Source organism: Vanacampus margaritifer, chromosome 16 (assembly GCF_051991255.1).
Source record: "Vanacampus margaritifer isolate UIUO_Vmar chromosome 16, RoL_Vmar_1.0, whole genome shotgun sequence".
Taxonomy (NCBI): Eukaryota; Metazoa; Chordata; class Actinopteri; order Syngnathiformes; family Syngnathidae; genus Vanacampus; species Vanacampus margaritifer.
Window position 1 is genome coordinate 7,761,785 of NC_135447.1, and position 27,203 is coordinate 7,788,987.

General features: G+C 39.6%; 3 protein-coding genes and 1 long non-coding RNA gene across 9 annotated transcripts; 2 read left to right on the forward strand and 2 right to left on the reverse strand.

Annotated features, from left to right (window-relative positions):
- Positions 1–109: 109 nt before the first annotated feature.
- aifm1 (apoptosis inducing factor mitochondrion associated 1) lies at positions 110–10,767 on the reverse strand. 4 transcript variants are annotated; one of them, XM_077546820.1, is made up of 21 exons: positions 10,364–10,762; positions 8,838–8,968; positions 8,498–8,615; positions 8,384–8,407; positions 8,003–8,110; positions 6,913–6,984; positions 6,710–6,775; positions 6,531–6,599; positions 6,194–6,321; positions 5,990–6,120; positions 5,764–5,854; positions 5,481–5,565; positions 5,332–5,408; positions 4,623–4,731; positions 4,443–4,550; positions 4,283–4,371; positions 4,064–4,204; positions 3,578–3,720; positions 2,401–2,525; positions 1,063–1,250; positions 110–947 (listed from the first exon to the last, which is right to left on the reverse strand). In XM_077546820.1, exons 1-21 carry the CDS (start codon positions 10,449–10,451, stop codon positions 876–878), a joined length of 2,163 nt encoding a protein of 720 aa, XP_077402946.1. In that variant the 5' UTR covers positions 10,452–10,762; the 3' UTR covers positions 110–875. The 4 variants fall into 4 exon arrangements, with proteins under 4 accessions (XP_077402946.1, XP_077402947.1, XP_077402948.1 ...); XM_077546821.1 differs by lacking the exon at positions 8,384–8,407 and having other exon boundaries at positions 10,364–10,767; XM_077546822.1 differs by lacking the exons at positions 6,531–6,599; positions 6,710–6,775; positions 6,913–6,984 and having other exon boundaries at positions 10,364–10,630.
- Positions 10,768–11,344: 577 nt separating this feature from the next.
- Positions 11,345–24,919, reverse strand: LOC144036300 (uncharacterized). 2 transcript variants are annotated; one of them, XR_013288620.1, is made up of 6 exons: positions 24,580–24,919; positions 24,452–24,508; positions 24,240–24,363; positions 18,746–18,884; positions 18,509–18,611; positions 11,345–13,777 (listed from the first exon to the last, which is right to left on the reverse strand). It is a non-coding gene; the product is annotated as an uncharacterized LOC144036300 (long non-coding RNA). The 2 variants fall into 2 exon arrangements; XR_013288621.1 differs by having other exon boundaries at positions 18,509–18,673; positions 18,741–18,884.
- gab3 (GRB2 associated binding protein 3) lies at positions 11,499–20,217 on the forward strand. 2 transcript variants are annotated; one of them, XM_077546826.1, is made up of 11 exons: positions 11,499–11,580; positions 11,697–11,844; positions 13,667–13,967; positions 15,625–15,781; positions 15,880–16,328; positions 17,125–17,174; positions 17,257–17,500; positions 17,665–17,755; positions 17,977–18,067; positions 18,565–18,684; positions 18,772–20,217. In XM_077546826.1, the coding sequence occupies exons 2-11, from the start codon at positions 11,773–11,775 to the stop codon at positions 18,886–18,888; spliced, it is 1,692 nt and encodes a 563-aa protein (XP_077402952.1). In that variant the 5' UTR covers positions 11,499–11,580; positions 11,697–11,772; the 3' UTR covers positions 18,889–20,217. The 2 variants fall into 2 exon arrangements, with proteins under 2 accessions (XP_077402952.1, XP_077402950.1); XM_077546824.1 differs by having other exon boundaries at positions 11,506–11,844.
- On the forward strand, positions 20,458–26,026 carry LOC144036294 (APC membrane recruitment protein 1-like). The gene is made up of 2 exons (XM_077546818.1): positions 20,458–20,833; positions 21,818–26,026. The coding sequence occupies exon 2, from the start codon at positions 21,928–21,930 to the stop codon at positions 24,883–24,885; it is 2,958 nt and encodes a 985-aa protein (XP_077402944.1). The 5' UTR covers positions 20,458–20,833; positions 21,818–21,927; the 3' UTR covers positions 24,886–26,026.
- Positions 26,027–27,203: the final 1,177 nt, after the last annotated feature.

Genomic DNA, 27,203 nt, shown 5'->3' on the forward strand with positions numbered 1-27,203 from the left:
TGGCTGTCTACATTCGTTTGCTCCATCTTGAATTTAAGCACACAGAGTGCAACACTCCCTTGAGGTCAATGCATCCCACATTAGTTCCATGCGAGAATAAGGGGATAACTTTGATTTAAAAATAGACTTTATTACAGCCTTTCTCCCAAACAAGCTGCTGTGGCGACAGTTGTGACCATTACTCGGTGACCAAGAGAAACGTTTGGACCAGTGGTTCTTAACCTGGGTTCCGTCGAACCCCTCAGGTCGACACACAACCGACTGAAATGATTTGTGATGATACGCCCCGCTTGGCCATCATTGGCCGCAGGAGATCACGTTGCGTTGCTGGGCCTGACTTGTGATGGTATGCCGTGCGATTTCTTTATAAGTGTAATCGCTTCGTGCTTGAGCAAAAAAAGAAAGTAGTCAGACAAATATGTGCAATATGATTTCACATGTATAGCTTAAAATGTGGCGTTCCACAGGGTTCAATTATGGGGCCTCCCTCGCTGTTTTCTTTGTCACAGCAGTGGTTGTTTGAAAGTGCTCTATAAATAGGCTACTTTACTCTCCCTGTTCATTTTGTTCACCAGTAAAAATATTAAGTATTAATTAAATTTGAAAAAAAAAAAAATATAATTTTCAATAAAGAAGAAGTGAATGCACATAAAAAACTGGTGGGGTTCAGCACCTCCAACAAGGTTAAGAACCACTGGTTTGGACGAAGGCGAGACAATAAATTGCTCGGAGTACGGATTCAGGTCAATGAATTTAAATTTCAACTGTTGTATGAAAATAATTCAGTGAAATCATAATTTACATAAACCTTGATCAGACATTGTAAAGGACAAAGTTCACAAAATGTCGCTCCATTGTTGAGGGTTTTCAAAGTCCTAATCCTCATGGATGTTAAACAGCTTGGCGACTTCATTCAGGTCTGCATGTTCCTCTCCATCCTTGATAATCTACATAGGATTTAAAAATATATATATATATATATTTTTTTTAAATGTAAAAAAAAATAAATAAATCACGATCATGACATGACCTTTTTTTTTTGCACTAAATAATACGGCTAACCTTTCTTGCGATGGGCATTTGGTTGAAAACGTTCCACAGGATAATGCCCACCACCACTTTGTCTCGCAGGTAGAAGATGACTCCTTTGCCGTAGTCGTCTTTGTGCGTCACAGCGGGAGCAGGTGTTGACGCCGCCACGGCACTTGAGGCCACATCTTCCGTTTCACTCTCGGAGCGGATACCAGTTCCTGCAGCACGATTTCACAGGACATGCCAAAGCTGTTCATGTTCACTTGGTCCCAAAAATATCATTAGATTCCAGTATGCATACTTAAAAACAAACATTAAAAAAAATAAAATACTTCCAATATAGTAGGGGTTGGGTATTGTTTGGTTTTATCCGATACCGGTGCCTTCTCTGTACTTTTCAAATGGTGCTTAAACGGTTCACACATTTTTGGTCAAAAAACATACCCTTTTATTTGCATTTGCAACGTAAAATTTAATATAATATTATAAATAAAAGTGAAAGGAGTCAATAGTTTAGAAGATACACCTACTAACTCTTCAGGTTACTAGTAGTAGCCCATTCTGATAAACGACAACATTTAACAAAAACACAGCCTGAGGCAGGAGGTCACCTAGCCAACCTTTAGCTAACCGCTAACCTTTCTGTTGTGTCCCTGTGAAAAGTGTTACATACAAAATAAACAACATTTCACATAAAGCCCAAAGTGAGCAGCAAGTGGAAGTATACAGCGTCGCGTGCACGTTTGTCACACACATGCTGCTGAATGGCAACGGTGTTTGCTCACCAAAGTTAACTAATATGCAAGATTTGCGGTTGACATTAAATGAGGCTTACCTGAAGAAGAGGAAAGGCTGCCGTCGGTTTCATCTGCCATTTCAAACATACTGGCAGTGGCAGGGCTGCGAGTGGGGGCTTTGTTTCCGAGTCCGACTGGTTGGATTTTCGGCACGGAATTTGTCAAACACCGTGCACTGCTCAGCTCTTATACGGACTCAATGAGTCGCCAGGTAACTCATTCAATTTGAGGTGTTACCTCACTTGCATGCAAATGTTTTACTACACCTGTTGCGCTCCATAAGTCATCCTTTAAATCGGTGAAAAATTAAGCCAAACTTTCGACCGTTTTGCTTCGTCGTCGCGCTCATAATTTCAATGTGCTACGTAACGCGGCTCACGCAAGTTGACGCAGGAAGAGCGAGAGGGCGTTACAACAATAAAAGTCGGGCACCGAAATGAGGCACCGTTTTCATTCGGTCTCGTTCCTACCGCTTAAGTCAGATCCGATGCCGTACTAGTAGACTTTCCATACTCAACCCTCGTTAGGGGTGTGAATGAGGAAATTTTGATATTTTTATTATGGATCCTACCAGACATCTCTGTGGCAGCTTTCGGTGTGTCCTTGGCTGTGGCTTTGGCAAAGACCCCCACAGTAGGCAAACTGCTGTCCACAATCCCGATGGCCTCGTATCCTACGTCAGGACCCAGGTCACTCCTGTTGCACAATATTGGAGACACAAGGACATCATTGAATAGTTCAATTCATAAAAAAAATATATATATAAAAAAAATAAAAAATCATAAAATATATAATTGTAATTTCTGTGTGTAGTGAATCTATTTCAAGTTTATATATAAACAAAATTATTCTGATTTATTAAGAAAGATGCTCCTGTTAATACTAACATACCTAAGAGGCATATAAGTATCCAATGTTAATTTTGACGAGGCTATGTTGCACATATTCATTTAATTTAAGTCCTACCATGTTTGTTGCCGAAAACATCTGTCATACTAATCAAGAGTAAACGTGAAACAATTGATGCAAATGGCGTGGGACCGTTGAGAACCTTCTAAGATCGAATTACCTTATGGAATTTGACCAATTTTGGGCGGACTAATATGAATCTACAGTTGCACAAAAGTTTCACATCTTGAGTCGCTACTAGTCGGGACACAACGAAACCAACGCCGGACGTTCGGTAAGGAACGCAGAGTCACAATGAGCAAGTTTTGATTGAACATCCAAAGAAGGGTAACTTAATTTTACACTTGTATGACATTTAGGAATGTTACAATTCCTTAACATAAAGATTTGATGACTCAGGCACTTTGACTTCACATACATCCCATATTTAAAATCGTTTCCAAATCCGACCAATAATGTGTTTGACATTTTGCTAATTCTGATAAGGTTGTTTATTTTCCAATGACATGAGCATGGTTTCATATATCAGCACCTGTTAAAACCATGCAGTCACATCCGTCATCTGTGAAGTGATGGCCACATTCCACACAATGCTTGGATTTTTGAAACCCGTTTTCTATGCAATCCTGACTCCTGATGCTTGTCGGCCCTGAAACAGCATTTTCAGCTATTCAAAGAATAGGAAATCCATTAAAACTTGGGAGTCATTTACACAAGCTAAATGCTACTCTCGTGCGTGCATGTTCAAATCTTCTGGAACAACATAAGATATGCTGCAATCAGCTGGTATCAGAAGCAGGAAATACTGTTAAATAGTTCACTTGCTAATTAATACGTACCAAAACATAGACTGATGCCAGTAAGGCTTGTTGGCGCCCGTCATGTTCTCCCCCGCCAATCGGCCACTGACAACAGCGTGGTCGTGGTGCTCCACCCGTCTGCGGCCGAGCCTTATGTCATAGAAGCATGCGGCATCTCCTGCCTGAATGAAGAATAGACACAATACAGCATGGCCAGCATGGATAAAAAAAAATTTTTAATACAGCGCACAGTGGTTTTGCTTTAAAAAGACACTAATGGGAAAAATATATATATTTGGTGCCATGACTTGAGATCACCCCAAGAGGGCGCTGCAGTCAAACCCAAAAAGACCTAGACAAATTTTTTACACTTTTGGCCAATTCTTCAGTGTAATCATTAGTCTTTTTTTTTTGTTTACTCATAAAAAAAATAAGTTTTCTTGAGAAAAAAAAAAGGCCATTTGCCATTTTGTAAATAATTAACAAGTCGTTTATTGACGCAGTAGTTTTCAAATATTAACCTACCACCCAAATGTTGGATCGAGCTTGCAGCTCTGCATTGACGCGATAGCCACCAAAGTCCGAGTCCACCTCCAGACCGGCCGACTTGGCAAGGTCGACGTTGGGCTCCAGGCCAACAGCTGCAACGATGTGATCAGTTTTCACCTATGATGTAGAGCATAGGTTGAGTAACTCTTTTTTTTTTATAATTAGTCTCTTATCCTTATATTACACTGAACTTACCAATCGGCCATCCTTCAGTTTTATTTCCAACTGATCATCTTTGCATGTCACAGACTTGACTAGCGCTTCTGAGATGACTTTTACACCCTCTGCGAGATCAAATTGAGAATGTTACTGTGATGGGAAAGAAAAGGGACGACACGGCAAAAGAGAGCCAAACCTGTTTTGACTTTGTCTGTCGTCCAGTTGCTGAGATACTCGGGCAGAACTTTGCCCATGTTACCCTTCTCGGGGAACATCTGTATCACCTCCAGACCGGAATGGTGAGCTGAAATGTGAGGAATGCGTGAGTGACTTGTTGCATCAAATGTTTTCTCCCCGTCGTGATCGTTTGTCTTACATCTCCTGCCGAGGGCACAGGCCAGCTCGCTGCCCAAAAAGCCGCCTCCGATGACTGTGATGGACTTGATGTTTCTGGAGACTTTATCTAAAGATCTGAAGTCATCAATCTGGAGTGGTGAAAAAGCAGAACGCTTTTGTTGTCGCCACGTTATTGTAATTTCAGGGATGTGATTTGACCAAAGTGAAATTATCTGAAAATTTAGCCGGGGGTCTGGGGGCCGCTGGCACCCAGCTAGGTCCAGGGTCCAAAACAACAGCATAAATTTTCAATGTATATTGAACTATCCCATATAAAATGGCAGTTTTAGTCAACTCAAAATCAGTCACATTCAAAAACATTGGACTGCCTTTGCTTTTAAAAACTACCACTGAGAATAGCATCATATCTAACTAATGTGATTACTAAGTTAACACATAAATAATGTTGAAGAGTTCAAATTTCATGATCATTTCAACTCATATTAGAGCATACCACAAATGTCTTTGTTATAGCAGAAGATGTTATCTGTTGGAGTCATGTGCATACACAATGAACTACTAAAAAAAAAGAAGAAAAAAAAAATCGGATTTTTTTTTGGGGGGGAGATAAAAAAAAAAGCGGAATTCCGCGAATTAGCGGAAAAATCACATCCCTGTAATTTGAATTGCATTATAAAATACACGCTGGCCTACGTTTTGGTAGCGCCCTCTAGTGAATAAACACTGACCTTTCTGAACAAAGTTGTCTTTTTCTGCACCTCCTCTCCTGCTCTGTCGATGACTTGCAAATTTCTTGGAACGCCACCTTAGACAACTTGAAATTAGCTTTTAATGGTTGCTCAGTGGACATACTGTAAGTATGCTGATGTGACAATACCTGTGGCAATCAAGCACTTGTCGTACGAAATCTCAGTGTCGTCGTCTAGTTTGACTTTGTTACCTCGCACATCCATGTGAACAACCTTGAACGAAACAATTTTGGGTTGTCAAGAGATTTTTTTCGTTTTTAAATCAACTTGCTACTTCATATAAACACTGACCAAAGTCTGATACAATGACACATTTTGTATAGTGAAAAAAAAGAAGTTGTTTGTGATTTTAGTTTTTATATGCCTTAATTCAATGACTTTCATGCAAAACAGAAACAACCACCAACCAACCTTTTTGCTTGTGAGAACAGCCACGCCGCCATTTTCTGCATTACTCAGTTCTTCCGCAGTAATGTAGAACGATGGTGGTTGGAAGTAAATACTGCAAAATAAAAATAATAGCACAGTCAATGTCAGCTGATTAGTTTAAGAAATATAGTCTAGTGCAGTTCACTTTTCCTGGTTAGAGGTTACAATTGCGTTGTCTGGGAAACTGCATTAAGTGCACAAAACATGCCTTCGTTCTTTCCCATTCCACTGCTTGAAACGTAGACTGTCTGTCACAGCGGGGTCATCGGAGAACCAAAGCTCTTTGGACAGAGGCGGTCTCATGTACGGGAGGTCCGGCTCGTCCGTCACGATCAAAACCTGTTTGTAGAGGTCACGGTGAAGCTGACAGACAAAGGGCATGACGCTACTTTGGAGCAGAACGCAAACTCACGCGGGCGCCGGGGTCTCTGGCGCGAATGGAGCGGGCAGCGGCGAAGGAGGCGGTCCCTCCGCCAATGAGGAGGTAGGGGGCGTGCGGCGGGAGCGCGAGTGAGGGCGGCGCCGTGTCGAGTCCTGCAGCTGGAATGACAAAAAGAGAGTCAGAGAATGGTAGGATGACCTGTGCCTATAAACCTGTTAGGAGCGAAGACAAACCAACCTGGGGAAGTTAGGAAAAAAAAGTTAGCGAGAATCAAACTGTGAGAAAAGAAACGTTAAAAACAACAACAAAAAAAAGAGAAAATGAACATGGTCATAAATCTGGCTGCCTGCCCCCTTTTCTGTCTTACCACTCTCTGCCACAACTTCAGCTGGTGGCTCAGACAGCTTTGCTGCGGGGCTTTCAGATGCTGCAGGTTCTGATAGTGTGTCGGGAGCGGCAGAAGCAGTTAAGACAAAAAAATCAAGCGTCAAAGATGCCGCAAGTGTACGTCACAGGTTCCGTACACAGGACCCTGCCGGCGCTTACCGCTCTCCACAACAGGCGGCGGCGACGGCTCGGTTTGTTCGGCTGGGCCTGGCTCGGATGAGGGTTCTGGTAGTATAGTTTAAATATTAGTTAGTAGCCTGTAACTGAGCTTGGAGCTATTTTGCCGTCTCAGTCGATACAGACTACTAAATGACTGGCGTGCCCTCAAAATACGGCATAAAAGACGACTTTTTATGTCTTACCCTCCTCAACTAGCGGCTTAGCAGGCGCTTCTGCTGTTTCTTCTGGTGCCGCTTCTAACACGGGTTCATCTGCTGTTGGGGCGATCCATAGCACGGGTTCAGACTTAGAACGTTAGAAGACTAGGATCTAATAGGGAAGACCACCAACACTCATGCGGTTTGCTCACCGAGCTAACATGAATACAGACCATGCATCGTCCAATCATAGCTGGATGCTGCTCAGTTCAAGTAAAATCACTTCCTGCATTAATCCACTTGGAAGTGCAGCTTCCAGCTATGCCCAAAGAAAACATTTTCTACATTGAAAACCACATAAAAAAAAAAAGTGTAAAAGTATCACACGCGGACAAAAACAAAACCTCGTGGATCCAGTCATCAACATAGTTTGTGCGTGTGAACGTGCAAAGACAGAGATTCCAACTGGGAAAGGTTAAAACGCTAGGTTAATTGGACAGAACACTGAAAAACACTTAAAAGGTCAATAAACAACCAAAAAGGTCAGTGTCAAGGAGGAAAATACAGATATCACAAAACATAATAAGAATATAATTAAATAATCATGCATAAGGATTAGAACCATGCAATGCGCTAGGAGTGACTGCACAAAGCATTCTGGGAGCTCATGTATAAAAGTGTTGGTATCAAATCCAAAGTGTTGGAAGATGCAGTGGAGCCACTAGAATTTCAAACACAATTCATTTTGGAATGCTGGCCAACAATTACTTTTCATGTATTTCATTTTATGGTCGAATGCTTGCTGGCCTCATTGCAAATTGTTCACATTTCAAAAAAAATAATTCCCAATGCCAATAACAATCTACAAGTCAAATTGTCACCATCCTGGGACATTTACATTTTCATGATCATCAAATTGATATTCATATAATTTTGGTTGAATTCCAAATTTAAGGCATGCCCATTAAATTAGCCAGGAGGTGTGGCAATATATTTCTTAACACAATATGAGTTTCTGGTGTAATGGATAATTTGACTCAAAACGCTTCCCAATATACCGTAAATACTAAATGAATCAAAACTTTTAGACATGAGGCCGCATTTCCTACATTAAGAAGAAAAATCAGCAAATAACCTTGTAGAGGTTCAGTCGTCTCACTGGGGGCTGCTGTCTCGGCATCAGGCACGGGAGGGCTCGGCTCTTCTGTCGAAGGTGCGGCTTGAGGTTCTGACTCAGGAACAACTGCGTGACACACAAATACAATCGACTTCACGCCTCAATACGACTAACTTTGCGGTCTGTTTACAAAGATAATGTTCACTGTTACATAGGTACACATTTAACAAAAATGAGAACTGATCATTTGGCTACCTTGTGTATAACTGATCTAACCAAAAATATTCACACAGCTATCATGATGCATTACAATTCTAACTACAATAATACACAAGTTGCACAATGGTAAAAATGAAACACTTTTTTTTATTTTATTTTTATTAGACTTAAATCACTCACCTTCTGTTTCAATGGCCTCGGTGGCTATGAAAATGAGACAGTATAAATCATTGGTCATAAATGAAAGTGGGTGGCAACAACAAACAATAGCAAGTAAAAATCAAATGTTCTAACCAGGAGTTTCTATCTGGACGCTAGTAGTTGTTTGTTTGGCGCTTTGATGATGCAAAGATGTATTTGTTGCAATTCGTTCCTCATATCTTTGTTTGCCTTCTTGGATAGTTCTGTATGCCTGGGAAAACAATACAAGTTGTTTATTCTTTGCGCTACATCGTAAAACGGACACCATAATCACCTGTACGGACTGCCAAAGTGTGCAAAAAAGCAGGATTAGAACCTTTTGGGGAAAATGTTTCAAATGACCTTGGTCTCATTTTCTATACACAAAAAAAATGGCATATAAACAAGTGTGTAGCGTTTTTTTTATATTCAGTATATAGATGTGCTCACTCACGTATATTCCTCCACCAATGGCGACTGCTCCGATCACAAGGACATACAGCCGGTTTTCCCCACCACTCCCTGTAGGCCCGGTTGCCATGTGAGCCGTAGGGACATGTCCAGGTACTCTGGCATTGTGCAAACCTGAAAGCAGATAGCAATGAAATAGTGATCAATTTTCACAAATGCTATCTAGTGGTTAAAGATTGAACCATAAATATTTTGGGGTGTTGGTGAATGGTGAAAGACTAGTGTACAGTATTTGGGCTACTACTTAATACCTTCTTTACATTTACGATTAAAACTAAATGATTGTCCTATAAAGCACCTGAAATTTGTAAAGACAGGAGTCAGTGGCTTGGGTAAAGTGTAGGAGTGGTGCCAAAAAAAATCGATTCTCATTTAGTACGATTCAGAATCAATTTTAAATGCCCCAAAATCGATTTTATTTAAATTATTTTATACTGTCTTACATTTGTTTGTGTATGCCTTTATTGGGAGCGCTGTTTATGTTATACCCGATTTGGCCACTTAGGGGCAGTGTGGTTCCACAGTCTGATAACACTGTTAAGTTGTAGCCACATTAAGGAGTAGAAGGAAAAAGTCACGAATCAAGTTATTCCAATAAAAGGTTGTTTTTTTTCCAGCGTGGAGCCGTTCTTTTGAGTGATAAAAGTGCCGCGAGTAGAGCACTAATTAGCATTAGCGAGTCAGATTGGAGTAGATCATTACGATTCCTTGAACATCTATAAATTGAAGCAAAAATCAGTCAATCAAATTATTTTGAATCAAAAAGCGTTCTTAAATCGAAAATCTGTTCTGAATCGAATCGCACACCCAAAAATCAGAATCGAATCGTGAGACATTCAAAGATTCCCACCCCTAGTAAAGTGTGCCTGTGTGCTCTTATGGTGCCCATAATGAGGTGGAGAAATTAGGGCAACACAAAGTTCATAATAGTATCTACTCATTTTGTAAGAAGTTAAATGCATTTGAACTAAATTTGTGAAATCTTATCTATACTTTATAGACACCCTGCACACACAGACCACAACATTGGCATACTTTCACTTTGGACCTGCATCTAAATTATGCCCTTAAAAACAAACACGATCATGGCTCTAATACATAACATTAAATATGAAATAAAACAATATTAGAAACAGCTGTCTTACCACTGCAAACTACAAGCATAAAAAAAACATTTGGTTAAGTTACAGTGTAACGTCTCAAGTCACAATTGACTCCACGTTAAGGACAAAAACAAACCCAGCGACATTTTCAGTCAGTAATGCAGGGCTGTAAACTATTACATTGGAATTAACTTCAGGCAATATCAGCGTTCGCTTGTTGGCTACTTTAGCGCTTTAACGGTGAATTGAAGGTCACGCTTCTACCTAAAAGTCGCCAAATTGGTTGACCGGAAATTAAAACGAGAAGACACAGAGAAATAACAAGTACCATACCGTTAATTTGCTCGCCGAAAACGATTAGACGAGCTAATAAGAATAAGGCAAGCTGTTGTAAGTTTTTACATACCTGTTCTCTTCACATTTTGTCGACACAGTGTTGACGAGGCTCTGGCAAAAGGAGCAAGCTTTCTCCATACGTTTCTACATTTGAGCATTGTGGCGACTCTGCTCTTATAAATTTTTACTTCACTTGCCGACCTGTCAGGTAGGTGCACCAGTGCTATTTCGTTAATCTAATCCTAACACCGCCTGCACAGAGTCTTGCTACCTGCCGCGCTGCACAAGGCCAGAGACAGGTCATACGTTCCAGAGGAATCATGGGTAATCGTAAAGACCTTAAACGCTCAAGAGTGACTACTAGGAAAGCTGATGATTAAAGATGGCGCCGTTGCTCTGTTAAGCAGATGCCCATAAAGTCAGAAATAATTTAGCACTGTCATTTATCCACCTATTTATTGTTCATTACTCAAACTACAGAAGACAGTCAATACGTGATAATTTAATTTCAGCTCAGTGCTGTGTGAACTGTGAGTCACAGGAAAATGGGAATCTCTTCTTTGAAGATCTTTGGTGTTACGTCAGTAATATTCACAACCGTTTTGATTGGTCAAAAGCAGACAACGTCCACTCTGAGCCAATGAGCGAGTAGTTTCCTTTTATTGGGCAGAAACGAGCCACACCACGCCTCTTGAGCGCGTCTTCGCATGCGTACAACGGTAACCATATTTGAGCGGTACACGTCTAGCAAAAAACTAATGTGAAACATTCATAGTGGGCTATTCTCATATAAAGTCAACATTACTCAGTTGCTTGTATTTTTTCCCTTTTACTTTAAAACGGGTGACTTATCTTTTTGGGATAACACATAGATGCATTACTATGATGTCCTAAATGCACACATTAGAAAACAAATGAAGAAAGAATGCAGATGCTTGTGATGAGCAGTTAAAGTGGCATGCACGTCTAAGGGATATTTATCAACGTAATATACAAACATTTACATTTAAAAACTTTTTTTCATTTCTTGAATTTAATAATATTCTGTAATATTTTTTTAAATAATCTTTAACCTTCAACAATAGTTGAGCTGTGCAAAATAACTCATTATTTTTTCTCATACTTGCACAGAGATATTCTGAAATGTCATACAAAAAAGTAAAACAATGCATTTTGTATGAGGTCTTGCAGGATACCAAGTTTGTCTCTTTATCAGTCCATCTTAACCGTCTCCTGCGTGAGTGTCAACATCTTCAGTTTTTACTTGAAAAGCTCCATCCCTTCTTGGTAACGTAAACATTCTCTCGCTCTCCTTCTCTCTGTCAGTGTAATCAATTTTTTGGACTTCCTCTTTTTGGAGTGGCTGGGCTGAATACCAGAACACAGGATATGCTTGCTCTCAGTTTCACAGCAACAGCAGCAGCAGCAGCAACAGCAGCAGCAGCAGCAGCAGAGAGGACGACACGTTCTGCAGTCAAGATGAGTGCTGGGGATGTGGTCTGCACTGGCTGGCTTATTAAATCTCCCCCGGAGAAGAAACTCAAGAGATTTGTGAGTAGAAGCACACACTGGACACTGATTTTTGTCTCATACCACTGCAGCAGCCTAATAGTAGAAATGCCATCCTCTGCTATTGAGCCTTCTGCTACAGCATGTTTGTGCTACAGTTTGTGTGCTTGTGTGTGTGTGTGTGTGTGAATACTATATACACTATGTATATTAAGGATTTGAAACATCCATGAATTCTCATAGCTGCCCTTCAGCCTCTTTTGTATTCTTTTCCTCCTCATTCTTGCTATTATTATGACCACATGGAAATATGACAGAAGCAATAAATCACAAATAATGGAAACCAACTTGGGCAACAAACAAAATAATTAACAGCACATCGCTTTGATCGGCGTGCAATTGTTGGGGGGGGGGGGTCATGTGATCTTTGGCTTAGCCACTCACTGCATGTTTTTGGCGCAAGGAGCACATTTATTGTGAAACATGGGAAGTCATGTCAGCCCAGCCAGACATCAGTCATGAGCAGCAAGCAGAAATAGTCCCGCTTTTTGATGGGCTGCTTGCACTTCCTCTGTGCGAAGAGGAGGAGGAGGAGGAGGGAAATTCGTCAAAACAAGTGCTGTTTGAAGGCGAGAAAAAGAAACTTATTGAAGGACACCAAAGCAGTTCTGCTGGCGCCAGATGACAGATTCCATGCATGTTGATGAGTGCCGTGTGTCTTGTTATTCAAATACTCTCACCAGTATGAAAATATCTGTTATCTTGGTCAAACTTATATGGGAGAATGGAATCAGATGACACAAAGCAGGGGTAGGGAACTTTCAGTTCAGGTTGTATAAATCCATCCATGGGCCATGCTAAATTTATGAAAACATATTATGCAACAATTAAAAAAAAAAATCAACACCTCTGGTTATAAAAAGTCTAACCCACAGAATGTGTATCACCAAAATAACGTTTCCTGCAATCACCAGGCCACCTACTTTGTCAAATTGTATGGTTGACCTTCAGTTACGAGTTGAACGAACTACAAAGACACCCATCATCGACACCATCATCATAATCATTGTTTTAAGGCTGCCATGCATTAAATAATTTGAATTAAATCCAGTAATCTGCAGTTTTAGTATGATTTAAGGTACACCAAAATTCAAACGGTCTCTTATTTGACCTATACAAAGTCCCTCAACCTCATAATTCTTCTAGATATTAATTTTGTTGTTACGCTTGCTGTTTGTTAGCATGCTGCTGCGAAGAAATGGAAACAGTAAAATGTTCCTCTGAAACTTTTTTTTTTAAAGTATAGTCCTGAAATCTCCCAAATTGTCAGATGGTCACCAACATCGTTCTCGTTTTCCCATAAATTGGGCTGTGTTGTTAGTAAATGTGGTTTGTCTTACCACTTCCTGGCACCAACTGACGTGCAGGAGCAAATAGGCCACGTCCCCACACAAAGAAAATAAGTTGATGTAAACGAAGCCACAAAACCAAGTGTGAAAATACTTCATGCAGAGCTTGGGAGTCACATCTTTTTATAGAAATATCGGTTAAAACTCTTTCCAGTATTGTTTCCCAATTAGAGAGAAGTCATCAATTCTCTAGAAGTACCTCTTTATTTTGTTGTGTTAAACATTTTCTGTCCAATACAGTCAACTTCCTCTTCTTTGCACGGAATTTGAGCAAAAAGTTCCGCTTGGTGACTAATCAAAAGCGATTTGAATTTAAAGTCGTTAAGTAAGCTGTGATCTAGCTCTCATGACTGGTCGTGACTAAAAAGGTGCTGATGGTGTTACATTTCTCTACTGGTGACACCCAGAATTGTATTAAATGAGACCAAAGGACTAATTCATCCTCTCACCTGCAGGCATGGAGAAAACGTTGGTTTGTCCTGCGAAGAGGTCGCATGAGCGGTAACCCCGACGTGCTGGAGTACTACCAAAGTAAGAGTTCCAAAAAGCCAATCCGCACCATTGACCTGAAAGAGTGCGAGGTGGAAATGCTGAATGGGCAGCCGGGGATAAAGCGTGACTTCCAAGAAAAACATCTCTTTGTGGTGAAGACCTCCGCTCGTATGTTCTACCTGGTGGCCAAGACTGAAGAGGAGATGAACAGCTGGATCAGCAGCATCAGCCACATTTGCCAGTTTGGCAACCAGGAGGAAGCAGGTCAATGCAAAAATCATTCTTTCCATTCTCACTTTGACTTAGCAAGATATTGGTCAATTTGACTTGAAGGCCAAAGGGCAGGCAACATGACGATGGAATTATTGCTTAACCTCTTGCATTAAAAAAAAAAACTGTTAAACTCCACTGAAGTTTTCAGTAATAAATGAATAAAAAAATTGCTGTCAACGTTTCACCGAGGTCATTCAAACTATGGCCAAGGGGCTATTTACGGCCCGCTGTCCGTTTTCTAGCGGCCCTCAGCGTGTATAAAAAAAATATTTTTTGATACGGCCTGCAACCCTATCGGGTGTGGGTGTTGAAAAAGTGTATTGTGAAGGGCCGTTCGGTTGCGACATCCATCATGAGTGCGATGCACCTGACAACTAATACTACTAAGAAATTTAACTAGTAAACTAGTAAAATATTAACATTACACCTTAAAATACCTCATAAAGTAATGTATTCTGTTTCAGAAGCAAAAAATTATTTCCACCACTATCTGCATTTTCTGTCAAGGTCTGATTTGGGAGCAAACTATATTAATTACTCTATTAACTCATTCACTGCCATTGACGGCTATAGACGTCAAAAATTCATTTGAACTATTTCTATTAGTTTAACATTTTTTTTCCACTTTTGTTAACAAGAGTATGAATGTTTTTTTTATTGTACTATTAGAAGAGATATAAAATGTGTGATTAATCGTGAGTTAACTATTGAAGTCATGCAATTAAAACAATAAAAAAAATTAATCGCCTGACGCGATTTAGAGATTATTAAAAATTTGTGGCCGTCAATGGCAGTGAATGAGTTAATGATTAAATAATACTTTCAAGTAAACACTGCTTTAAAAATTGACATATTATTACCGATGACTGTTGCTTTGGTTCTGAATGTAGAAATCTGCTCAGGGCAGGAGCAGATTAGATCTAGTTAGATACAGGGCACCTCCAAAAATCATGAAAAAATTTACCGGTTTGTGTTATCGCATTTAAAAGGTGTTAAAAATAACAAACAAACAAAAACACTGAAAATAACTATAATGCACAATTATCAGATTGATTTGTTTTAGCATGTTTAATAGCCCTTGTATCCTTTGATTGTTCTGTATGCGGCCCTCTATGGCTTATTGGACACCCCTAAGCCAAATCTTTTTCTTCAGTTCTTTATTTTGGCTATTGGTTGATAAGTGTCAAGAGTTCAGTTTCAAGGCTCCTTATAACGAGTGAAAAATATATTGTAAAAGCTTGCACTACACATAGTTCAATTTTAGTTGAAACTCCTTTATGAGAGCATTGAAAGATTTGTGTGTGTGTGTGTGTGTTTTTTTTTTTTTTTACTTTTTGAGAAAAGGCCTTGAATTTCTGAAGCCGGTCCAACTTGACTATACAAATGGCAATTATTAAAATAAAAGAGGGAGAAATGACAGCACTCACTTTTATAAACTTACAAAAATGAAAATAAATAAATGGAGTAATAATTCCAATGCACTTGTTGATGTTTCTGAATTTGGATAAGGGCACACCTTTGCATGTATTTTTGTGTGTGCTAGAGTTGCACCGTTTTGCCTTTTGGTGTCACTCTTGTCCCCTTTGTGCTTGTAAAAACTCAGAAACGACTCATTCTCAGTGACACTTGTTTTTTTTTTTGTCAACAGGGAGCTCAGAAGAAGGCTTTCCTCGCACCCCAACATCACTTCAGCCGTCAAGTGACAGCACTGACCGGGTGTCTCTGTCAAGTCAACAAGACTCCAGTCATCCACCAGATTATCTTGTCCTTTCGCAATGTGAAACAGGGAGTGGAAACACTTGCAGGCATGTTAAACCTCTCACACAAAATCACAGGATAAAATTTTTAAAAAAAAAGCTAATATTTTTCATTGTCATTGATTTTGACGTCCTTGCATCCGCAGACATAGCAGCTTTTCAAACTCCGAGACTTCTTTGGAGCACAAGTCAACAGAAGATGTTTTCAAGGACATCGTGCCCTCACCTCCTAGCAGTGACTCGTCATCATTTCACTGCATTTCTCAGTTTCGCCTCAGTCCATCCCCTTTTGCACATGGGAGGCTTAGCAACCCTCCCCTCAGCGCTCCATGTACAGCCCTAGCACCACCTTCCTCCTCATCTCCGCTCCATCTCTGCGCCATGAGTGTCTTCCAGTTTGACAAACCGTACTCCTGTGCGTCATTTGAGGCCGCGAATGACAGGCAAACACCTCCTCCGCTGCCACCTAAGCCTAACCATCTGTCCGATGAAGGCATTCGCAGGCCGAGGGCAATGAGTGCACGGCATTTCCCAAAACATGTCGCGCTGCTTTCCCGGAGGACATCTTTGTCAAGCCTGGACCATTTCACAATTGGTATGCTTTGATAGAAAGATCCAATTGAAAGTCGTTTTGGTGGTATGCTGAGGCAGCGTGCAGACTGATGCGGCCGGATGCGAAAACTACGGAAGTGTATTGCATTCACTTGAAAAAAAAAAAAGTCCCGTTTTTCTGCCGAATTTTTGGTGGGAGCATTTTTTTTTTGAGTCTTTTTTTCCTGTTTTATTTAATATTTTCCCAGGTTTTTTTTGGAGGTTTTTTTTTTCGGTTTAAAAAATATATTTTTTGTTATTTTTTCAAAGTTTTTTTTGTCTGTTTTTCTGAGTAATTTTTCCCTGTTTTATAAAATAATTATTTTTCTGTTTTTCTGAATATTTTTTTTAAAAAGGGTTTTCCCTCAGAGATTACAGAACAAACGGTTCCGCTATTAGCGAGTCTGCAACAAGTCACTTGGAGGTAAAAGAATAAAATAAATACTCCCCAAAACAGAACTCCAGCTCTGTTTTTTTGAATATTTTTTTTCTGTTCTTTTGAATATTTTTTTTCCAGTTTTTTGAAAAAAAATTCCACCTATTTTCCAGAGTAATTTTTCCTCCTGTTTTTCCGGGAAAAAAAAATTCTGCCGATTTTTCTGAATACTTTTTTGACAGAAAAAAAATATTCAGTAAAACATTTTAAAAAAATCTGAAAAACTGAAAATAAAATAAAAAAACTCGAAAAAACAAAGCTCCCCAAACAAATTTGTTAGAAAAACAGGTGTTTTTTTCCCCCAAGTGAATGCAATACGCTTCCGTAGAAAACAATTTGTATTCAGCAATGTATCTTTTTCTAGGAGATGTTGACAGCAGATCAACAGTGAGCAGAAGGCAGACTCTTAATTTGGTAAGACAATCCTGCCATGGGCGGCACAAGCTTAGTCAGACTTGAAGGGGAGATGGATTCCCTTGTGATCTCTGTCTTTCAGAAGGCCTATCTAAATACGGCACAGGTTCAAAGCCAGCAAGATGAGTCCTACATCCCCATGGTTGCCCCATCTTCGCGAGTTAGCGTTGTTGAAGGTGACGGTTACATTCCCATGAGCCCCCTCAGCATCCCTGATACAAACAGCAAAGTCAAGACCACCAAGACTCTCAGCTCCCTCATGTGCCAACCTGGAGAACTTGCGCCGCCGCCAATTCACCGTCATCTCAAACCGTGCTTGAGGAGAGGTGAGCGTGACAGTGGGCTGAATGTTTTGAACCATGCGAACAATTGGAGTAGTCTTTTGCAGCGCTTTGCTAAAAATAGGCGGTTGTAAATGCAAATGTCAGAGCTCTGTTTGCATTTCAGACCGCATTAAATAAAGACCTTGTTGTCCTCTCTGGGTTCACAGCTCGACCCCCACCTCTTGATTTGAGAGGCCTCTCTACAATCACTGAATGTCCCGCTCATCATCCTTTGAGCAGAACAAAGACTGATTCGTGGTTAGAATGATTCAAACTTGTATCTTGAGGGTTATAAATTCATCTGTCATTTTTTTTCATCATTTGTCATGTAAACTCTGCTAAGGAAATTGTAAAGAGTTGCTATTGAAAGAGAAAACTTATTATTTTGAAAGATTCAATATTTTTATTGAACTTACAAATTACACTTAAGATGTTATATAAACCTGAAATATATTCAATAATATTCTTTTTTTCTGTAGTTTCAGCTTTTCTGGAAAGTGTTTAGCTCATGAGGGAAGTCTTGAAAATGGGGACAATCCAAGAGATGAAGACGCAAACTGTGCCACAATGGTAATATACCAATCAAGTCACGTTTTAGCCTAGACTAAAATACAGTTTACAGAATAACATAATTGTAATTCTAATAATTTCCATTATGTAATTTTATTTTTTTTAAATAATAACTGTCATCAATTTATTAATGTCCCAATTCAACCACAATCTCTAGAAAAAGAAAGCAACGTTCACCGCTATTTTTAAATACCCAAACCAATTTGCCTGAAATGCTTAAAAGTGCCTTTAGGGGGCAACACAACTGGTTGCGGAATGCAAAACACTCATAAAACCCCTATGACTATGTCAAGGTGTATTTGTGGTCTTAATCCCCTAGTTGTTAAATTGTGCATTTTCCCCAAAATCCTATCAATCGCAATTATGTTTGTTTGGCCGTTTTGTCTTGTTTTAAATCAATAATAGCTCAACACTTTTGCAATAGAAATGCTTTTCACGTACCATAAACTTGGAACATAGATGACTCTTCAAATTTTCTGCTCTTTCTCTGACTGCAGGAATCAAGACAACGCTTCTCTCTCAACGTTGAAGGAGTTGTTCAAACCTGGGCAAGAAGATCAAACCTTGACTACTTGTCACTGGATTTCAACTCGGCTTCTCCTTCTCCTGTACAGAAGGTATAAGAGATGACACAACCACAGAAGAGTGATTCAACATGACCTTTGACATTTACCTTACCCGAACCTCCTCACGCATTTCCACAGAAGCCTCTTCTTTCGGATGAACAGCGGGTGGATTACGTGCTGGTGGATGAGAAGAAGACTCAGGCACTACAAAACACCAAAATGGAATGGACAGATGTGCGGCAGTCCAAAACCTAAGAGGAAAAGTCACAATGAAAATATCAAACGCTTGGTCTGATATTAACCAAAAATAATCTTGACGTAAAATCTTCAGCATTTTGAAATTGCACTGGAAAAAATGGCAGTAAATCTGTTTTTATTAGTTCTCATTAATCTGAATGTAGCAGAATATTTTTGTATATATTTGTGAAGAAATTCAGAATGACCTGAATTACACAAGGGTTTGCTGCACAGAATGTACTTTTGCTATCACGAATATTCGATTCATTTGTTCATTTCCTATAGACTATTTTGTCAGTCAATCACAAGGCACATACTGTATAGACAAAAAACAAAAAAACATTTGTTTACAGGTACTGTATGGACAATTTTAGCGAGTTCAAGAAGCATGTCTGAATGCCCGGAGCCAGAATGTGCGGCGAAAACCGACACAAAATGAGGAAGAACATGCAAATTCTAGGAAGATCTGTTTTAAGACCACTCAACTGTGAGACACATGTGCTAAGAACTCGACCACCATCTTAGATGATGACATGTTAAAAAACAAACAAACAAACATAAATGAATGTCAAGTCAACTGGAAATTTAGAACTTTCTTGATTCACGTAAATCTTGGGGATTTAGATTAGATCTAAAAAGTCTGCACACCCGTGTTCACATGTTTTGTGATATAAGAAATAAGACCAAGATAAATAATTTCAGAACTTTTTACACCATTAAATGATTTATAACTTAACGCAACAACTCAATTGGAATCCTTTTGACAAGGGGGGTAAAAATAAACATCTTAGATAGTTATTGCACAAGTTTGCACACCCCTTATAACTTTCAAACTCATGTGAAATGAGAGCTATTTAAATTCATTCTGATCAACAAAATTTTATTTTTTTTTTAAGGTTCTAGTAGGCTTTTCCGGACATTTTGGCTTTCTATCAGAAGCCAAACAGTAGGCCTACATGGCCTGTACATAATTCATTCCACCTTGTCTCTAAGGCCCAAGCATGATGCTGCCACTATCATGGTGTTCTTTTGGTGATGAGCGTTCATATTTTTGACCAAACATACCTTTTGGGACTCATGACCAAAAACGTAAACCTTGGTTTCATTGGACCATAACAACATTTCTCTAAATCAAGTGGGAAAATTAATTAAGTATTTAGGCTATGTATGAACTTGTCGGCACCTCATGCTGTCAGGAACACGTCGTTTTGATGGCGAACAAACAGGAGCCAGTGCTAGATAGCTATCAGATTTAAAAAAACAACAAATGTAACATGTAAATTATTCTCTCCCCCCCCCCCCCTTTCTAGTGCTATCACTTTGTAAGTTATTAAAAGAGGGAAACTATTTTGTGTGCAGAGATGCTTTTTTAAGTGAAGAAATTGACTTCGTTTTTCTTCATGCAGTTATTATGCATTCTCACTTTCTTCATCAGGTGCAGGGAAATGGACTTAACATATAACCAGCTTGACAACAGTTAAGAACCACTGCCTCATCCCTATGCAGTGTGCAACTGTGGATGTGCACTGCCCAGCCCAGCCCAAAGAACAGTGGTTGACGTGTTGCGTCACTAACATGCGCCGATAGCGTTTAGCGTACTTCTATCTAGGCTTTCACACTGCTGAAGTGAAATCGGCATGCCAATAGCCTGATAAATGACAGCAACAACATCCGTGCTTATTCGCACAATATTTTCCCCAATCGGGTGGATTGTCGTCACCTACCGTGAGCCACTGCACGGCCACTAAGTGTGGAATTTACACGCTGATGACGGATTTTAGCCTGTTAGCAAGCACCAGCTGCTAACGAAAGGCTAGGTTAGTGCTAAACAAATCAAACCGTTTCTGGCGCAAGCTTCTATATTTTACTGTGAAGGTTGGTTTGAAGTGAGAAATTAAAATAAATTCAATGATGCCGGAGACTTTGCGTTGGGATACGCGATGGGAGATTTTGGCTGTAGATGGTAAGTTTGTTTACTTATTATACTTTACCATTACCTAACAATGTACAGTAATTTGTCATTCCCTGAAGGTCATTATATAAATGACTGTGTGATTTAAGTCAGCGCATCTTTGCATAAACTATTTATAAATAGGTTTCTGCATATTTTAGCCACGCCGTGACAGCCTGTTGCATTATTAAATGTAATTTTGTTGGTTTGAAATTGTGGTTTATCTTCTATCATACTATTATTGTCTTGTCAAAATGAATACAGACACCAGTGACATGCATTTAAACGCACAACAAATCTTGCTTTCCCAGTGAACTGCTGATTTTAGTCTTATTTATAAATAAATAAATTGTGCTACAGAGCTCATATTTACTATTGTTATCATTATCATGGTCGTTATAATGACTTTTGATTTAATAATTATATTAAGCCAGACATCATTTAGTAGAGCCAAAGCAGACACTATCCTTTACATCTCTATTGTGGAGAAGTGATTTTCAAAGTCGAGTACGCTTATGGTACGTAACTGAATCACTGCCTAAGTAGTAACTACAATTTAGTTTTTATTGAACTTTAAAGTTAAAAATATTTACATGTAATATTTACGAGTCGTTTATTTTAAATCATTTTAATTGAATTATTCATTTTACTGCATAGGCTCCACACAAACCCTAGTGAGATGGATGGCTGGGTGGGTATTTAAGCCCAAAGTTGATGCTCAAATAACATAATGTTACACTGACTAAAAATAATATTACAGATATGCTGTAGAAATAAAATCTCTGTCTTGTTTGTGCACTAATACACTTAATCGTTTGCCATGATGGAGGTATTTGGCAAGCTATTTTTTTTTTAGATGGTACTTGGTGAAAAATATTAAGCACCACTGATTTAGAGAATAGTAAAAACTTGCTAATGGGCGTAATTAGCCAAATGTCACTTGGGTAATTTTAATACAAAAACACCACAGTAATGTTTACATATTTTTCACTGCAGAGCTCGTGATGGATGGATGAAGAAGTGACAACAGTGAACCAAACTGCTGGGTGTGGACATTCAGCTAAAACAACGCCAGATAACGTCATGATTTTGTAAACAAGCTAGCAATGGCTTCTCGCGACGTTGACAAGCTCCCAAGTGAAACTGGGGACTTGGAGAACATTTCGGGATCCCTTTCTAAACGTGACCCTCCTGACATTACAGAGGAGCATCTTCCAGATAAAACCGCTTCTGTAGTGAAAGCTCCAAAATCTGGGAAATTTAGGACTGCGCTCACCTTCTTTGGAGTTCGCAAAAGTATGTGTCTCTTACCAAGCTTTTTCAGCGGGAGGAGTAAAAACCAGAGCAAGTGGTCTAATAAGAAGGGAATCTACAAAAGCAAAACTCATGATGGGCTAAGCCAAATAAGTCATGATGAAAGCCTGAGAGGTGGATCCGCCTCCACAGGGGATTTTGAGTATCACAACCAGAGTGAGTGCACTGAAACCCTTCATGGTAATGAATGTAGTCTCCCCAATGAACAGAAATCCCAGTCTCTCACTAGACAGAAACGGGGTTTGAAAAGTTTTTTTAGTAGTTTTAAACATCACAAGAACCATAGAAATGACGCTTCCGATAAAACAGAAACAATTACAATGTCCTCTCTTCACTGCCAAATCGAGGTGCCTCCTGTCCAGAACAAACCTGACCAGTATGTCACACAGTGCCTGGAATCTGAACCAGATGTGCCTGATTTTGCAAATGCTATGTGTGATAGTTCACTGGCACCTGAATGTAATGACACTGAAGTAGTAACCTTAGAGAAGAATTTGGAACGAGAAACCCCTACCATTGAGTGTGATAATCAGTCGTGTGCTGATCAAATAGATGACATTAATTTGATGGCCGTGGTTTCCAGTGGATACAAGGAGAGCGGTAGAGGACATAGCGAGCCTTGTCTGTTACTTGAGATGATGCCCGATCCAGCACTGAAGTCCGAAACACCCGCCGGCTCATCTGATCAACTGAACCTGATCTACGGTGAGGTTGCCTCCCTCAAGAGCTTTGATTCGCTCACTGGTTGTGGGGACATAATTGCAGATCAAGAGGATGACAGCATCACAGAAACGACCGTTTCTGGAGAAAGCAGAAGAAATGGAGGGAAGCGGGCCTCCTGCTTTCTCACCTACCAGGGCGGAGGTGAAGAAATGGCCTCCCCCGAAGATTTAGACGAACAATGTCTTCATGATTTTTGGGAACCTAATACATCCGAGGAACTTCACTGTCCTTGCGACCAGGACCACGTGGATCCGACCGCCAGCATGATGCCTTCACACAATATGGACGTGGTGGACAGTAGCAGCGCACAGCCAGCCAGCACCTTGAACACTTCAGCTGATGTGTTGACACCTCAAAGTGAGCATCAAGAATCAGTTCCTAATAGTGACGAGGGCTACTATGATTCAACTACCCCGGGTCCAGATGAAGGACAGGACAGAACAGACAGGCTAAGACAGACAAACAGATTACCCAGGGACAGTTACAGCGGGGACGCCCTCTATGAACTGTTTGCGACTGATGAGAGTCTCGTCAGTCCACATAATGAAAGCAAAGCTAGACTGCCAAGTTCCAACCAGAGTGAGGAAATGGAAGCGACTGATTCTGCTTTCTCTGAGATGAAACGACTACCAAGTGCCGACCAGTACAAAGTGCAGGATTTTATTGAGGGGCAAAGCGGATGTAAGTCCTTCAACTTGACACGAAATACAGTAACCCTGCAAGAAACTGACTGGAAGAAGAACTGTAATTTGAATACTAAACCACAGGCAGCACTTAGCAAGAATTTTGCGGCAGATGAATTTAATGAAAAGGGAAATGAACTCGCTTCCTCAATTACTGTCAATGTTGACCGTAAGACGAGGCACAGCAACTTGTCATTCGCGAATACGTCCGACCCAGATTTTCAAACATTATGTGATCCCAAAGAGCAACATCCAGAAGAAACCAAGCCTGTTGCATCGCCGTTCCGAAATGTCAATTCCCAGTCTCCGGATCGTAACAGTCGTTTGGATGAAAGCCAAACCGTTTGTTTCTCCCAAGCGCTTGTCAACTATGAGAAAAGCTCTCAGATGCTGTGCGACCTGCACAACGCGAGCGTGGACGTCTTGGAGACGAGCAGCGCCTTCGCTTCAAATATGGAGGCCTTACCCACCATCGTCACGTTCGACGTAGTGGACATGCACAACGAGGGGGAATACGATGAGCAGATTCACATGGAGCTGGAGGAGGACATTTCGTCGCCCTATCAGGAATTTGAAGACAGCTACCTCCAAAAAGATGCATTTGCTGAATGTGACTATCAAATGTTAGATCTGTATGAGCAGAGTCTGATCAGTAACACGTGGGCCATCGCTAGTCTCCCACGGCACCTTGGCCTTACCAGACTGAGCCAGTCCATGTCCAATCCTTTGTCCCTAGACAGGAGGAGTCGGTCTCTGGACACGGAAAGCCTTCAGTTGCAGATGCCCGTTGCTACCCTTTCCTGTCCTCAAGCTGAAAGAGACCTGGAGAGGGATCCGTTAGCATATTATAAAAAGAATGTACTCATGTCCACATCAGAGGTTAGAGACGGTGGTAGCGCTATGGCCTTACCATGGCAAAGTCGGTCAGAAATGGCTTTGAGCCTTCCTTTGAGCGACGGCGACATAACTGAAACAGTCCAGAAACGTCAACTATTTTCGGATTCTTTAAGCAGGGGGTTACTTGAGAGCAAAGCCCACCTTGGTTCTGATGTGCCAATGTCACAAGATGCAGAGCTTTACAATAGGCCCTGCCACCTGCCCTCGCAATCAGATTCTTGTTTACCTCGTAGCACCTTTGTTTATTCAGGAATAGACACGTCGTACAGTGCTGATGAAGATGTATTTTGCAAAGCGGCTGCTGATTTACAGTCATATATGCAGTTTGGTCAAAGCAGACAGACGGCGAGTAGGGAACGAGCGTCTCATTCGGGAAGTCCTCTAAGGGCAAGTGTGCCTGCAGAAGACCCGCCCACAGGTGTGACAAATGTCAGAAAATCACCTTGAAATGGAAAGGTTGTCAATAATACAGTTGGACAATGACGTGCCATTGATTGCTCTGTGTGTGTTAACGTTTAGTGATAATTGTGGCCTACTTGAACAGTTGATTTGAAAAGTACTGCACAAAAACCAAAATTGGAGTCTAAACCCATTCATGCTGAATTAAGAACGCTAAATGGTTTTGCACAGTTTATGGTTTTGTTGCAGGAATGAATGCTCACATCTTTGCATCACCAAGCATTTGTTTTACATATCTAGGTTTCATGTATGTTACTGTGCTTTATCTGAAGGCTCCTCATCAGCCTGGTTTGCATATAACACCAGTTGCCTCTTAAATCTCTTACTTGATGCTATCGTTTGTTTCTGTTCGACAGGGCAGCATTCTTAAATTAAATGTGTTTGTAGCTGTTTTCCTCCCCGATTCATTTCAAGATTGAGTTTTTTTTTAGCTCATTAACTGCCATTGACGCCAAAAGACGTCAAAAATTAATTTTAACGATTTCTATTAGTTTAACATTTTTTTCCCCACTTTTGTTAAAGGTATGAAAACCTAGAAAAAAATATTTTGCTCATTTAGAACAGATATAATTTTTTTTATTAATCGTGAGTTAACTAGTGAAGTCATGCGATTAATTACAATAAAAAAAAAATACCCGATGCCCCTAATTTTTAATAATGTTTTCTTTTCTTTTCTTAATCGTGAGTTAACTTGAAAAGTCATGCGATTAATTACAATTAAAAAAAATAATTACCCGATGCCCCTAATTTTTAATAATCTTTTCTTTAAAAAAAAAAAATAGAAAAGATTTTAAAAATTTAAAAAATAAAAGAAATATAAAAAATTGAGGACGTCAGGCGATTAAAATTTGTCATCATAATTAATCGCATGACTTCACTAGTTAACTCACGATTTTATATCTATTCTGAATCTATTTTTTTTCTAGTTTTCATACTCTTGTTAACAAAAGTGGAAAAAATGTTAAACTAATATAAATAGTTCAAATGAATTTTTGACGTCTATGGCCATCAATGGCAGTGAATGAGTTAAAGACCACAATTTTGTCACTATAGTTAAAAGTATTTAGTCATTTAGTTTGCAGTACAGAAAGTGTTTTGATGGTTTGGATTGCGAAAATGTGAAGTTGGAGTGTTAGTTTTTGCACATTCAACGACCATAAGTGTAGATAATACGGCAGGATAAAGATGGATTATTTGTGTAGCACATGAGTGGAATGCTGCTTGACTGCCTGTGCAGTGCAAAAGACGATTACTGACACACTTTATGCACATTATTGCATTAGAAAGTATGTGGTTTGAATAGGAATCCTTGCCTCATGGTCATATCATGAATTCCATGTTTTGTTGATTGGATGACTTATTTTTTCTAGTGTCATGGAATGTTTTGTATTTATATTCTCAGCTGTTTGTACTTTGTAGGACTGTACTGAAAATGCTGTTAAAAATTGTCTTTATGTCTTCGGTTTTATCTGTTATTTTTGAAAAATCTGTTTTGTCAATGTGAACACTGCCTTAAAAGTAAACAAAAAAAAAAACGTACCTGTATTTGCATTTTAATTTTCCTGATCAGGTATATTCCAGTCTGTTGGCCCACTCATCTTTTTTTAGTGCACTCTTGACTAGAAGAGTGATTCAAGTTTTACATAACCACCCTGAGAGAATGAAGGCTGAATATGGATCCCTAAATCTAGCTTTTACTTTAGATAATGACGTTTACATATGAACTTGACTAAAAGACAGGCAGAAAACAATTGAGACTGCTCTAAAAGGTGCAAATTTACTGCGCCAAACAAAATTTAAAAGCTCTATGATGATACGATGCAATGTCTGCTTCATGATCAATAAACAGCATTATGGATCATGACCATTAGTGATTACGTTTCAGTGTGAAAGATACTGGGTGTGTTTTTATCCTATTTCACTTAAATGGTCTGGAAAATTATGACAAATGTGTGCTATATCTTTGTTCATTTATCATCGCCAGCAACATAAAACAGGCAAAACAATCACTATTTCATTAAATACCTACCTCAGTTGGTCCTCTTTTTTTCCAGTTAAACCTTAACCTGAGCGCTGAGAAACTAACATACAATATTTTCAACTTTTGTGCTCTCTCTGAATTGCTGGTCTAAATAGGAAAGTAGTTAATTATGTGGAAGTGATTCATCAATCTTGACTATCTTGACTGAGTGCTTTATGTTTTAGTTGCTTGTTACTGAAATACTAATTTGGCTGAAACTGCTGAAGACAAATTATTTGGTTTTACATATTTGGCCAATAAAGATGATTAAGATTGTTAAGTTTGG

Bases quoted from the DNA above. Each gene is read 5' to 3' on its own strand.
- gab3 (XM_077546824.1), top strand. From the start codon at position 11,683: ATGCTTGCTCTCAGTTTCACAGCAACAGCAGCAGCAGCAGCAACAGCA. The intron at 11,845-13,666 runs GTGAGTAGAAGC...TCTCACCTGCAG, and splicing joins AGAAGAAACTCAAGAGATTT to GCATGGAGAAAACGTTGGTT. The intron at 17,756-17,976 runs GTTAGAATGATT...TTTTTTCTGTAG, and splicing joins AGAACAAAGACTGATTCGTG to TTTCAGCTTTTCTGGAAAGT.
- LOC144036294 (XM_077546818.1), top strand. From the start codon at position 21,928: ATGGCTTCTCGCGACGTTGACAAGCTCCCAAGTGAAACTGGGGACTTG.
- aifm1 (XM_077546820.1), bottom strand. From the start codon at position 10,451: ATGCTCAAATGTAGAAACGTATGGAGAAAGCTTGCTCCTTTTGCCAGA. The intron at 8,408-8,497 runs GTTAGAACATTT...TCATTTTCATAG, and splicing joins CGTCCAGATAGAAACTCCTG to CCACCGAGGCCATTGAAACA. The intron at 948-1,062 runs GTTAGCCGTATT...AATCCTATGTAG, and splicing joins AAATGCCCATCGCAAGAAAG to ATTATCAAGGATGGAGAGGA.